Source organism: Chlamydotis macqueenii, chromosome 23 (genome assembly GCF_036417535.1).
Source record: "Chlamydotis macqueenii isolate bChlMac1 chromosome 23, bChlMac1.mat, whole genome shotgun sequence".
NCBI classification, from domain to species: Eukaryota; Metazoa; Chordata; class Aves; order Otidiformes; family Otididae; genus Chlamydotis; species Chlamydotis macqueenii.
In genome coordinates this window covers 255,109-269,341 of record NC_141578.1, presented here as the reverse complement: position 1 = coordinate 269,341, position 14,233 = coordinate 255,109, and the positions used below count along the sequence as shown (strand labels likewise).

At 40.7% G+C, this 14,233-nt stretch overlaps 1 protein-coding gene across 5 annotated transcripts in view; it reads right to left on the bottom strand.

Annotated features, from left to right (window-relative positions):
* Positions 1 to 14,233, bottom strand: part of MAPK14 (mitogen-activated protein kinase 14) — a 26,135-nt gene extending 11,902 nt beyond the window's left edge. Inside the window, exons 1-9 of one of the 5 annotated variants that reach the window (XM_086765796.1) lie at positions 13,622 to 13,753; positions 12,935 to 12,982; positions 6,791 to 6,920; positions 3,240 to 3,298; positions 2,757 to 2,868; positions 2,205 to 2,234; positions 1,698 to 1,745; positions 1,127 to 1,241; positions 14 to 85 (exon numbers count right to left, since the gene is read on the bottom strand). In XM_086765796.1, coding sequence (XP_086621922.1) covers positions 14 to 85; positions 1,127 to 1,241; positions 1,698 to 1,745; positions 2,205 to 2,234; positions 2,757 to 2,868; positions 3,240 to 3,298; positions 6,791 to 6,920; positions 12,935 to 12,981 — 613 coding nt within the window. In that variant the 5' untranslated portion in view covers position 12,982; positions 13,622 to 13,753. Of the gene's footprint in view, positions 1 to 13; positions 86 to 1,126; positions 1,242 to 1,697; positions 1,746 to 2,204; positions 2,235 to 2,756; positions 2,869 to 3,239; positions 3,299 to 6,790; positions 6,921 to 12,934; positions 12,983 to 13,621 lie in introns of all 5 variants that reach the window. The other 4 variants (XM_086765793.1, XM_086765792.1, XM_086765795.1 and 1 more) reach the window with 4 other exon arrangements.

Here is a 14,233-nt window from a genome sequence, read left to right as displayed (position 1 = left end):
TTCTAAAGGATACGGTCTGTACCAGGGAACAACGTTCTTCCAGTCAACAGTTCAGCCATAATGCATCCCACTGACCAAATATCAACTGAACAAAGTAAAACAAAAAACAAAACATAATGCAGAAAAAGTCTGAATAGAATCACTCTATCCAATAAGCACAAATGACATTATCCTTAAATAGTCTTACGGCATTGAAACAATCAGAGATAAGTTGCAAGCTGATACTGCTCAGTAACTATGTCAACTATGACTTGTCCAAGTAACAGAATTCCAGACCAGGTAAATTTTCCTTCCCCAGCATAACACGCATTGAACACCAAAGAGCTGGGCAGGAATCTACACAATCGAAGATAAAGAAACCTGTTCAAGACAACTCTGAGGAACACATTTGCATATGGCCTTACATAAAATATACCCAACCAACCACCAGCTATTACACTACAGATACAGGACAAGTCCATACACATGCACAGAAAAAGAGAAAAGAAGAAAAAATAGTGAAGTACGAAATCAGAACAGCATATTATTTTATTTGATCCATATGCTCTCCTGTGTAAGAGCTAGTCTCAGCATTTGCTTTTCCTCTACGCTCCTGGTCTGGAAGCATTGTAGGGAAGCATGATGCATTTGCTGAGCAGAAATGGGAAACTGTGAGGAAGATATAACTGTGAAGAAGAAGCTAAGAAGAGAGGAAAGGAAGGGAGGTTTATATACTTTTAAATATTTCTTCACACCATAACTCCAGACATTTTTCAGCATATTCCCAGCAGCTTCCTAGAAACACAGTCTCCTCATCCAGATACAGTCCATTCACCTACTTGAAAAAACACTGTGCTAGGAAAAGTAAGGGGTAAGCGCTGACAGTAATTTGCTGATTGCAATTTCAAAGGTTCAAGTTTAAACAAGTCTTGTGAATGCTATCACAATGATTCTTAATTTACATCTGGTAGACTGTGGTTCAAACACTAATCTGTGCTTTCCTTCTTTTAATCACCCTTACTGAAACCCAACTATCATGACCGCCAACTTACGTGATCAAATGGAAAGGAGGACTTACAAAGGACAACCTCTTTTTTTTCCACAATTCAGGAACTGAAAAGCCTCATATGTTAATGAAATGCATTACCTGTCTGGTTGTAATGCATCCAGTTCAGCATGATCTCAGGAGCCCTGTACCACCGGGTAGCCACATACCCAGTCATCTCATCGTCTGTGTGTCGGGCCAAGCCAAAATCCAGGATCTACAAAACAGAAAAGACATCCACCAACTACTGCAGCAGAAACAACGCAAACTGGTTAGAGCAAATAACTAGGCAGTTACTGGATGGGGTGGAGGAGAGGTGGTGCAACTGCTAAAGCAAATTACGAAACTAAATTTCACAATCTCTAAAAGACATAAAAGACACTGGCCTAGAACAGCATAGGACTCAACGATCAGAATTATGTCTGGGCATCTTATCTCTAAAACAACTAAACCCAAACTCAAGGTGTTAACACTTCACTTTCATGATGATTCATTAAAAACACATGAACAGATACAGAAAAAACACCTTTACAGCCAGGAAGAACATTATTACTTTGGGCCACGAAAGTATTTCCATAAGAAATTATTTTGTCCCTTTAATTCCAAAGGACATTCCACAAATCCACAAAACTCAAATTGCAGTCAAACCAATCAGACCTTGTGATTACATTACCTTTAGCTCACAGTCTTCGTTTACAGCTAGGTTACTAGGTTTTAAATCCTAGAAAATTAAACAACATCAGCATTAACAGCGGTATGTTATTTTACCAGTCTAACATCAATAAAAATGTAAATGCAGATAGAAAATAGATTCTAACTGCTCTAGATATCAACTCTCCATACTTGGCAAAATTATTTTCTCCCAGAGTCAGCTTTCTCTTCTGCAGCCCTCAGAGGTGTCACATATAACCAAAAATGCATAAAAGCTTATTGCAACACCAGTGCTGCAGGTGTATATTTAACAAACAGAGAATCTATTTCACAAAAGATAGAAGTCAAACACAGGCAGGAACAGAAACTACAATCTTGACAACTGCTTCCCATTTTTAACCTTTTGATTAACCAAGATAATTCTCAGTAAATTTATTCTTATTTCCGTAGGCACTACACTAAGATTCTGTGCTACATTTTTAAAAGACATTGGTTCAGTACAGGAAGCAATCTTAGGATAAATACTCACCCTGTGTATTATGTCAGCTGAATGGATGTACTGTAAGGCAAGATGACAAATTTTACATAACAGTCCAAGTAGCCTCCTTCTCGCTTCTTCACTAGACAATACTGCCCTACCCCATCCCAAGCAATTCAAATGCTGCAGCTTGTCTGCAGAAGGAACCAAGTGTGTGTGCCTGGGTTTCAAGAACGTAGGTGTCTCACTGTCTCTCCTTAGGAACACCCAGGAGCACTGCCATCACGAGTGGAACAACATAAGTGAACAAAACTGAAGAAACTGAAGATTCATAGAGCCGACTAGAGGGCAGCATACATCATAGTTTTCCAGATTCTGCCCACAGGAACATACAGAAATATCTTAAATTATACATAGCCTTTCCGATACAGAGCTCCAAAGAGCTAAGAAGGGAAGGAGCAATAGGTTATCCTATGACACGTCAGGAAAGCTACAGAAGCCCCACTATGTACACATATGAATCTCTGAGGATATGACACTCCTCAAGAACTTCCAGCTCCCGCTGATGAGCCACCAACATTCAGGCAGGACAGGTGCAAGTACCTTCAGTCCCCGAAGAATCTGGTATATGAGGAACTGCACATGGTCATCAGTGAGTTTCTGGCATTTCACAATGTTGTTCAGATCTGCTCCCATAAGGTGTGTCACCAAGTACCTATGCACAAAAGGACACACATAGGCTATGAAGCAATCTCTTTGACAGGACTAGGATAAAAATTCCCTGTGAAGCTCCAACAGCAAGGCTGACTGTTCCAAAGCGTGTTGCTGAATTAAATGTAGTTTAGGACATTTTAAATAACGTACCAGTTTAGTATGCAGATTCCTACAGCACCGGTCAATAAAACACAAGTGAACAAATTTGGCAAGTCCAACACTTTAGGATGTCCCAGTATCTTTTGTGTTGGAATTCAGTTGTTTGAGAATGATGGCAGACAAATTAACGTGGCAAATATTTCTATAATAAAGCGGGAAACATATGGAAGATAGAAAAGATGTTTTGTTGCAGTCTTCAGAGAAGTTACCTACACATCATTGAACTCTTCTAGTGACTTGGCAGGGGTGAACACATCCAACAAACCAATCACCTAGAAAGAAAACAGTAACGTGAAAAAGCTGTGAAATACAATCATAGTACAATACGATACAGTTAATAAGATCCCTTGTGGAATAGAAACTACCCATTCCAGTGGATGTTTAATTTCCAACTACATGAATCATTCAGATGCAGATAAATTAGTATTCCTACAAGATCAGAAACAAACCTTCAATTCTTGTGTTAAAAAAAAAATATATATATATATATTAAGGTTAGAAATACACCGCTGTCTTTTCACACCAGCCATCCACTTAAAAGCATAAAATGGGAGCCATAACGAAAGGCAGATGTAAAGACTGGTTTAGAATACCTTATTTCAAAACTAATTAAAGTTTGCTCAGGAAACAAATGGATGAAAAAACCAATCCCACAGCCACCAGACAAAACTGTTTGCTTCCTGCTCAGTTCTTAGTTATACTGTTGACTGCATGCTAAAATCAGAATTGGCAGACTATATTTGTTTCACTTGCACTGAGTAATGGCTAGAAAAACCTCAAGGATCTGTAACACAAGCAATGAATAATAATGACTACACTAGAAAATAAGTCAGGAGAACAGTGCGATGCAATGAGGACCCAATTTTCAGAAGCAGCTGACAGCTTCACACTGTCATTTGCATTTTCTACCCAAAGAGCAGCTACTCCACCTTTCATTTTACCCCTGAGCTGTACTAACAGTAGATAGTAAAAGGATGTGTGTTACCTTGTGGAAAAGAAGAACTCTACCTCATTATCCCATAATTATCTTCTAGGTCATTTACAGGATTAAAAAAAAAAAAAAAAAAATCTGTTCAATAAAGTTTTTTATTTTTCACAGAAATGTGCTTTTAAACCTTATTTTCCTTCTTGTAACAGCAAATAATGTTTTATATTATGAATATATGAGAGAAAAGGACAGGTTCTCTTCATCCACTTCCAAAAAACTCCTCTTCCCTTTTTAAGTCAGCATCTCACTTGTCTCAGATACACAAGCATCACACACATTTCAACAACTTCAGTAATGGTTCAAGCGTGCATACAAAACCAGGAGTTGGATTCTTGTGTCCCCTTTCACACTATCCTTTTTATCCCATTGCTCACACTTGTCAAGGATGTCAGAACCAATGGAATTAACTCTAAGCAGAGAATTAAAGACAAAATCTTTGAGGAACCGAGACTATGCTTCTGGAAAAGAGAGCAACTGGGTAGGAAATAAAAGCCGCTATCTAATCTATATTATACACTACAGATTGCATTTTGTTGAGGAAACTGAAGAGAGAACACTTTCCTGTCTCTCTTGATATACATCACAGCAACTCCATTTCTAGACAGACATCTTCTAACTCTAACATTGCCACCCACCCTGTATAATTCTTGTGCTTACAGTTTCTTTCTCCGGTGGACTCTTCAGTTTTTACAGCAAAAAACCCCACCAACATTATCCATGCAGTTTAGCATAGAAAGAAAAAAAAATGACTTTGCTATCTAGACTTCAGGTTTTTCTCATTTACCATTTTTACCTTGCTACACTGTGAAGCACAGTATCAAACTATCTGTATCTTTCATTGAATTTCACAAACACTTACATGCAGTTATTCTGCAGCGCATCACTGATACGCTTCTAAGTAAGTGTGAACACCAGTAGATTCAGAATCCAACTCCTAACCTTTTGCTTTCCCCTCCCAGCATTTTAGGATGTCACAGAGCATATTAATTTCTTCATACGACAAACCAACCCATTTGCTCTCCCATCTGCTCAGTGCTGTGCTTTACACAAGCTACCAAGGCCTCCTGGAACCTGAAGATAAAATGCAGACACACTCAAGCTCTCTGCAGGTCCATTTATTTGCTCAACATCATCACAAACCAGAGTAGATACAGGATATAGAAAACCATCCTATGCTCAAGCCCCTTCAACCACCACACCTACCAGATTCACTGGTGTGTTCTGTGCCACGTAAAACCAAGTGTTTTACTTCTTAACTGAGATCTGAATACTCAACACACTAGCACTAACAAGCCTGCCTGAACTGGCTCTGAATATCGCTGCATCTGCAGGATTTTTAAACCACAACCTAGATAAACTTCCCACAGATAGATGATGGTACGATGAAGTGATAATAAGTATTTCTATATATAAACAAGTTAACTTCCTTTTATGCCTTACTCTCAAATCTACATAGGCTCTTTGCAATACTAATCAAAAAATACTAACAAACGCCAGACATAGAACTGTTGTAGCACTGGTCACAATCTAATTTTCATTGCTTAACCTTATCAGCTTTCCTGTTTGGGGAATATCTCGGGTATGAGAAAAGGTCCAGAAACAACTCCAAAGGATGGATATTAACCAGGATCAAACGCTACCTCTACTGGTGAGACAATGGTATCAGACAGAGGCACTGAGGTTGTATTGCTGACAATAGTACGTATACACATCAGAAGTTCCAATTATGTTAGCCACGCTAAAAACGCCGAGAAGATTTAAGGGATACCAGCTGCTGAGGGAGGTAGTTAGAAGCCACAACACACAACCACCACTGCCACAACAGAGGTTCTGAACAGGCCATCTGAGAAGAACCTTCCAATGGAATTAGGCTTGTGTAGCTTTTTGTGCTAGATAAAGGTCCTAGGTTTGCTTAGCCCACTTCCAAACAGTATTTCCCTTCTGCTAAGCTGGCGTTTGCTTGGACAGGAAAAAAAAAAAAAAAGAAAAGAAAAAAAAAATCAAGAGCCTTCCTTTCCTCTTGACATTCTGATAGTTCTACAGACGACAGGTTATGAGACTTTTTGCTCCACTGCATGTCATATTTGCTCCAAACAGCGTGCAATATAAATATGTTGCTGTGTTAATGCCACAGACACACAGAACTGGAAAAGCAACTGTTTTCTATAACAAATCAAGGTTATATTAAAAAAAAGCCCAATGTAACATTTGTCACATCCTACTTTGTTTCCCTGTTGATGATTTAAGCGGATGGCTTGCACAAAAAGCTATCTGATTTCACGCACCCCCCTTTCTTCCTCCCTTTACCTACAGGAATCTAGCAAACATCGGCTCCACACCCTTCTGACAAAACCAAGCCAAAACAAACAAATATGAAAAACCCTCCAGAAGACTAAAAACAAATGTTGAGATTTTCTTTTTTTAAATAAATTCTTAACAAAACCTACAGCTTACTACAGCATGTGAGCAGGAGAATGTAAGTGACATCACCTGTGTCCTAGATCTCTAAGACAGCATGAACTTGCTAAGCAGTAATTTCCAGATTATTCTAGGAAATGTTAAGACTTTTTAATACAAAATTGGTTATGTGTGGTTGGTTTGTTTGGTTTTTTAACTGCATGCTTTTCTACAACCACAATCCCTTGGACTAGTGCAAGTTTTGTATTTTTATTAGAAAAAAACATACACAACAAGATCCTTAAATGCAATCGTGATGGATGCTCCCTGGATAGTCCCCTCTTTAGACCAACTTTTTATACCATCTCCTTCAACTTACATTTTCGTGTTTCATGTGCTTAAGTAGCCGTAGCTCTCGGTAGGTCCTTTTGGCATGGATGATAGACTGAAATGGTCGGGACAGCTTCTTTACAGCCACACGCAACCCAGTTTTTGTGTCAAAGGCAGAACTACAATAAAGAGTAATCAAATAATAAAAATGAATTATTTACAAACACCTTCAAATCCACAATTAGCAACTCCAGAGAGCAGCTACCTGCACACTGAGTCACAGTCAACCCCATTTCTCCATTTCTGCAATAAAAATAATTTCTAGGTATCCTGGTCCACAACCTGCACCCCCCACTCAAAATCCCCACACGTTTACACAACTGTTGGTTCTACAGAAAGTGTACCGTAAAAATATCTTTTTAAGTAAGTCCTATTACAATCTATTTATTTGTAATATTAAGAAGGAAAAGCCTGTTGCTTTTGAAACAATCAAAAATTTAACACATGAAGAACTATATTAAATTTTGATACACCGCATAAAGCCTCCCAGAGCTTAAGGCGTATACATGAGGCACTAAAGAAACATAGGCATTTAGCTGTGAATTAAATTATTCCTCTTTCTTCTCTTCTTTGATGTTCTGACCTAAAACAGCTCTGGTTTGTCGAAAAGGAAGGAAAGTGAGAAAGAGAGGATGTGAAATCAAGGTTACACTTCATTCAAGAAAACAAACAAGGGGAAAGTATGGAATGGAGAAAGTGAGAGAAGAACAATATTTGTTTATTTGCCTGCTGCATTTTGATTCAGGGCAAACTCCTGATTCCATTTAAAGGATATTCTTCACAAATAACAAGTGAAAAGGAAAGCTAGACATTTATAAATGTAAAGTAGCTTAACTAACAGAAAGTTCAAAACCAATCAAAGTTGTCCTAGAACAAACCCACAATTGCATCTACAACCCTCACCTCCTACCCTCACCAAAGCAGCTCTCCGAAATAAATGTAGTTAACATTTATTTTTTAAAGCAACTAACTGGAATTAACTTGCAAAAAGACTCCTTATCTCGAAGTTGCTCAGTTTCCACGGAACTTGCTATAGGAGGTTCATGAGAAATAGAAAACAAAATACAGGCTGGTTTCTACAAACAGCGATCCTTCAAAAGAGTGGAAAACCCACTGTGCACGACGGAAGAAGAGAATGTCCTTCTCTATAAAGGGGCATTTGCATACACAGAGTGGAAAAGATACAAAAATGCAGATAGACAGACAGCAGGAGCCCCAAACTGTCATAGCTGAATTACTCAAGCTACACCATACGGCCTCAAAGAATGCCCATTACCAACCACTTCCGCACGAGTTATCCTTCACGCCTCACTCAGCCTGGGCAGACTAAAGAAGCCACTAAGCACTCAGTTTTTAATCTTGATTTCAAATCATCTTCAGCAAGTCTTCACACACCACTAGAATATCAATACTTAAGCAGCTACACTTTGGGAAACAGAGAATTCATTTTTTTTTTTAAGCTTCATGTACACCATTATGCTATATACAAACATACCTAACTCAGGCTGTAATTATATGACAATTTTTTAATGATACTCAAGGTGTTTTCTAGGACTTAGAGCAAAAATGAGATTAATCATCATAATTCAACACACACTGTTGTGAATTAGTCACGGATCTTTACCAGCTTTCAAACATTTTAGGTACAAAAGCAGCATATACCAGTATCTCTTTCATCCTGAAAAGAAGGGGATTCCCTGCACATTAACCACCTTCACAGCTGCACAGTCAGATTTCTCTCTTGGGTTTCACAAGATTCTCTTCAGAGATTTCAGCACCATCAAATACAACATAAGCTCTTCCAGAGTCCAAAGGAAATTCAATTTTGCCTTCTTTTTGAAGACATTTTGGAGGTTGTACCAAGTCACCATTCAGCTGTCGTAGATGCAGAACCTCCAAGGAGAACTGCAATCAGCAGTACCGAGAAACTGCTTAACCAGTACAGTGACACTGTGCACAAGCCCAAAATCTTGTATTACTGCACATTTGCAACCTAAAGTTACTCTTGAAGTCAGAAGAATTCTAAGTTGGGTTGCATTTGAGGCCTCAAGACTATTTCCCTCCAGATAAAGGTATGCTGAGTAATTTTCTGCCAATACAGATAACTGCCTAATGGTTTTCACGAGTACGGAACACAGAGCTATGGAACAGCTCTCATGCTGGAGAGCGTTTTAAAGAACATTAAGCTGGCTTTCATCACAGCCTTAAAACAACTGCACTACACTGATCATATTTCAGCTAAAAAAGTCCAATTGGGAAAAAAAAAAATTGCATGATTCACAGTTTTAAATCCCTTTTAAAACAAGATCAGCACAAATTCAGAATTTATCACAGCTTCCACATTTTTTAACCTCTTACATGGCACTGCACTAGAACACACAAAATGTATCCATTTCACCCCTAAGTGAGCTAAAACTACAATTCTGAGCTAACCTGAATCAAATCCAGAACACAAGAGCTAGAATAAAACTATTATTTTAGAGAATCTATCCACCGACTCAACTAGTATCTTCTTAGAAGTAACATGTGAAGTAGTCTGAGGAACTGAAGCACACAAAGAATTACTTAAGAGTGCAATTTATTTAAACATTAGATAATCAGAATGTTAAATTTTTGTGCAAAGACTATTTTGCTAAATAGTATGCTGCTCATTGCTAGCACCTGTGCAAATACCCAAGCTAAGTGAATCTCTTTAGTGGTACCTTTGGAGTTAATTTATGCATCCCTAGTTACAGGCAGAGAAACCCCACGGTTCTTAGTGCCCAGCAGTTTATCATTAACACCAGCCACTTTTCAATTCAGCCTACACATGCATTTCAGCCACCCTCCCAGCACACTGTAAAAAGCTGTAAATCTTACTTCTCCTCTGCTACATTGACTTCTGTTTCTAAGGAACTTGCAATCTGTCCTTACAGGACAGATGTGCAAACACTCATTTAATTTCCTAATATACAAAGCACCCATGAGGTTCAATCTACTTGCCTTCAGAGCTCTGCTGATGGCTTTTCTGTGCCTGCTCGACTCCCCTTCCTCACATGCGTTCTGCTAATCCTACCTGTACAGCTGCTTCATCCCACTCACAGGTTTACAGTTCTTTTCACATCACCCCTCACACACCTACCATACCTTAACTTTTTGGAGAAGCAAGCACCTGTCCCTCCAAGTGCATACACATTTTGGAGGCACTTGCACACTTTGATAAGTGACTACTAAGCCTAAAGGTGCACATTGGTTAAAAAAACCAACCAACCAAAAAACCAACAAAAAACCCCCCATAAAAATAAACGAAACAAACAAACAAACAAACAAACAAAACAAAAAAAACCCCACCCCAGAGGAACTGTTACTGCACAGGTGATATTTAGGGTTGTTACTTCATTTCCTCTGGAGCCTAATCTTTTAAAATTTATTAAATCCATAGTATTTCTCTGTTAGTTTTAAAAGAGTGGAATTACCTCAGTATCTTCACAATACTCAGGAAATTTATAGTCAGTGTTGGTACAACTGTGGGGTGAAACGGGAATAAATCACAGGTTTTGGAAGGGCAATATAACCTAACAGTCTACAAACCAAAAAAAAAAAGCTAGAAGACTCTTATGCAAGACTGAGGAAGAGTAAGTTCAATTTCTTTCCAAATCAAATACAGCAATACAGACAGCCTCTAAAGCAATTAAGCAAAAAACCTACTTTCACAAAGGTATCGATATAACACACAAAAAAACTGCTGCAAAAAATACAGCAATGAAGTAAACTCCTAAGAGTATAGAGGGTCTGCCTTCACAGCACTTTAGAAACGGATGGCAAAGATTATCAATGCACCTCTTTGCCTAACTTAGAGCTGGCTGAACTAAAGCTGTTTGCTCAGACTTCCGTCCAGCACACACAAGCAACAAAGCGATCCTCCAGCTAAGCTGCGAGTCAGAGATCGATCCCTTCTCTGTTCAGCAACTTCCCACTGCAAGATGCTGCACTGCCTAGGCCCCTCTCCTCCTCACATGAAGTATTACAAGACTGAGACTCCAGGAACCCACATGTGTTTTAGTACAGACCTGGTTACTAAATTCTTTTCATGCAGAAGACTATGTTGTATGAATACACAAAACTGTTGCAAGAATGAAACAGCATTTCACACAACAGATGTCACAGCAATTGTTACGTGACATAGTAATGAACAATCTGAGGATATATATTGATGTTTCGCAAAGTTTTGGAACGGAATCCCTACTTGCAGCTCCACATACTTTCAGTTTTTAAAACCAGATCCTGAAAAATAACCCAGCCGGCTGTGTGAATATCCTTCTTCCAACACTGCACACAGTAATTCAGAAAACCCTGGCATGCTGCTCTGACTTTAAGCACATGCCTTAAGCTGTCTGCAGAAAATGCCTCTCCCTCCATCCACTGACTACAAAATACAGTCAGGTTCTTATATTAAGGTGTTCCAAGTCATACTCGCATTAGACATTTAAAGCAGCCTACAGCAGACAGCTCCACTGTCTAAATGATTCATCTGCTGGCTTAATTCTTTCTTTTTTTTTGTTAATTTTCCCCCCACTTTCTAAAAATTCTTCATTTTCAAATGCCTCATCTTGACAACTAAATGAATAACAGAGCATTTTATTATATTCTAACATAACAATGCAGTAGACATACACAGAAGTGTATTTAACCATTCAGTTTAACGGTGCTTAAACCTCCACAATTTACTATCCCAATGCAGAGGTACACCAAACTCAAAATCTCAAAAGAATCTAAGTAACTTTCTACCGGGGAGAAAAAGCTCTAAAGGGACAGAAAGTGGAACAAATCACTGCAGGAATAACCTTAATACTATGCATCACCATTTGCAGCTTAATAAAATTATATATATGCAAGGGGTTTTATTTGTTGGGGTTTTTTTTTTTGTTTGGTTAGTTGGTTGGTTTTTTGTTTTTCTTTAAATCCTGACATTCTTTCCATATTGCTAGTCTTTCTGAACAATATCTTTTAGGAAACATATTTTTAGAAGAACATACAAAAAAGCATTAACATGGACTGCACTACGACTCACGTGCCACATGTCTGAAATTGCTTCCAACACAAAACTGTTTCATCTGCTTTGAACACAGTTGCACAATCTTTGAAAGTTTTGACACAGCATAACAGGAAATTCGTGATGAAAACTCTTTAATATTGGTTTTGAAAACAAACTTTGGAAGTATTCCATACACAAAGGAGATTGTGGGGCGGGGAAAAGCAAGAGGAATGGGCTAAACTGTGTCAGGTCAACCTTAAACATACAATGGACAAGGCACTGAGTAAATTCATTTCGTATTACATGTGGGGAGTTACGTAACTCTATGGCACTTACAGGGTATTTATCAGCTATGGCTGTGAGGTCCTTCTTTCACCTAAATCCTTCTATCTATCTTAAAAAAAACCTCAGTAAGTACATTGGTTAATCTTGCTACTAGAATTGGTTTGCCTTTGTCTCTTATGATATATAAACATTTGCACATTTGGGGCACAGCAGTTTTAAGAAATGTGTGTTATTTAAGCTGAACTTACTAATAATTTTATAACAATAGTTTAAGAACATCTGAGAACTTTATTTCTTTAGAACTGCAGCACATGCAAAACAACTCCCCTGCAGAGTGCAGTATGCATCCCTCTGGTATAACATAAATTACATTCATGATAGAAATCTGCACATTATGTTAATGAAAAAATACACATGCCTGCTCAAATACAGCAGCAGAGCAGCTGTGTAATCATTACGCACCCATATTTGAAAATTCTGATCACATTTTGTCAGAGCCAAAGAACAGGGAATAGAACCCAGAACGTTCATGTGGAAGACACCTCATAATAAAAGGACACAGTAATCTGTAAACAGTTTTATACGGCTCTACCACATGACTGCTAAAGTCTAGATGTAAAACTGATTCAAATACAACCTTGCCTTTATGATTAAACAATCACACAGCCTAGTTAATTTATGTTCATGATCCAACATACTTCAGCAGAGAAACTACAAATCAAGGGAGTATTGTATTTTGCACGTGTAACCTGTCATATGCTTTGTTCCTATTAGGTAAGCATTAAAAACCAAACCCTTATCTTCAAACTCTCCATATTTCTGCAGGTCTCATACCAGGACCTTACTCTCCCAGGCAGCACGTGCTGCAGTAATTCTGTCATTCTACAGCAATAAAACAAGTTTTCCTGTGTTGATCTACTATCGCCAAAAAACCATCCATACTTGTGAACCTATTGTTGCAAGGGAGAGATGCAAAACCAGCCCTTAATGCCTTCCCTGCCTGCCTATCAACAGATTCCAGTTCTGCCAGGCCCTCAGCTCTGCAAAGCCAGCTACGGGGGACTTGCCAGCCTCCATCCCTCTCCACCCCCCACCCACTAACTGCAAGAAGGCACGGTGAAATATGTCTACATGAGCTCATTCGGGTGGGGGGGGGGGGGGGGGCTGGGACATGATTATCTTCCCCTGCAAAAATGTTTTAGTGCCACCTGCCATGTGGTGCAATCCCCGACGCATTCCAAAGGCAAGACTGCGGCTTCCCGGCAGCACCGCTCTTAAAACGGGAGAAAAAGCGGTGGGATTTTTTTTGTTTGCAGGAGACCGGGAAAAAGCTGGGGGAGAGGAACCTCCCCGGGGGACGAGCGAGCCCCACTCCGCTCCCCGCCGTGACCGCCCTGCACGCCTCCCGCCGCGGCTGCCTCTAGGCCGGGGTCGGTTTCCAGGCGCTGAGCCCAGGCAAAGGGGCCGATGGGGTGGGCAACAACCTGACGCGACCCCCACTCTGCACACCCAAGCACTCACCAGACGGAGCCGTAGGCCCCAGAGCCGACCGGGGAGAGGTTCTGGTAGCGCTCGGGCACTTCCCACACCGTCTTGTTCAGCTCTTGCCGGTAGAACTTGGGTCGCTCCTGAGACATCTCGGTTCCGGAGCCCGCCCCGCCCGGCCCGGCCCGGCGGGAGGGGGAGGCTCTGCCCGCGGCTGCAGCAGCAGCACCACCACCACCACCACCGCCGCCGCCGCCGCCGCCACCACCACCTCCTCCAGCAGCGGCGGCTTCTTCCTTCCTCCTCTACCCTCCCCGCCTCGCTTCTCCCGCGGGCAGGGGGGGCCCTGCGACAGCAACGCCCTCCCTCTCCTCCTCTTCCCGGCTGCCCGCTCGCCCTCCCGCCTTCACCTCACCTCAGGGGGCGGGCAGGGCGCTAGCGGCTCTGTCACCGCCTTCCCCCTCCCTTCTCCCCCCAGATGGCGAAGGGCGGAAGAGCCCCGTGAGGTGGGGAGGAGTGAAGACAGGCGCGGCGAGGGGACTCGACCGGCCGGTAGCGACGGGGTGGCTGACAGCAGACACTCCCGGGTGCGGGTGGGAAGACGCCGGCAACGCCGCTGCCTTCGCCCCGCCCCGAGCGGCGCAGCCC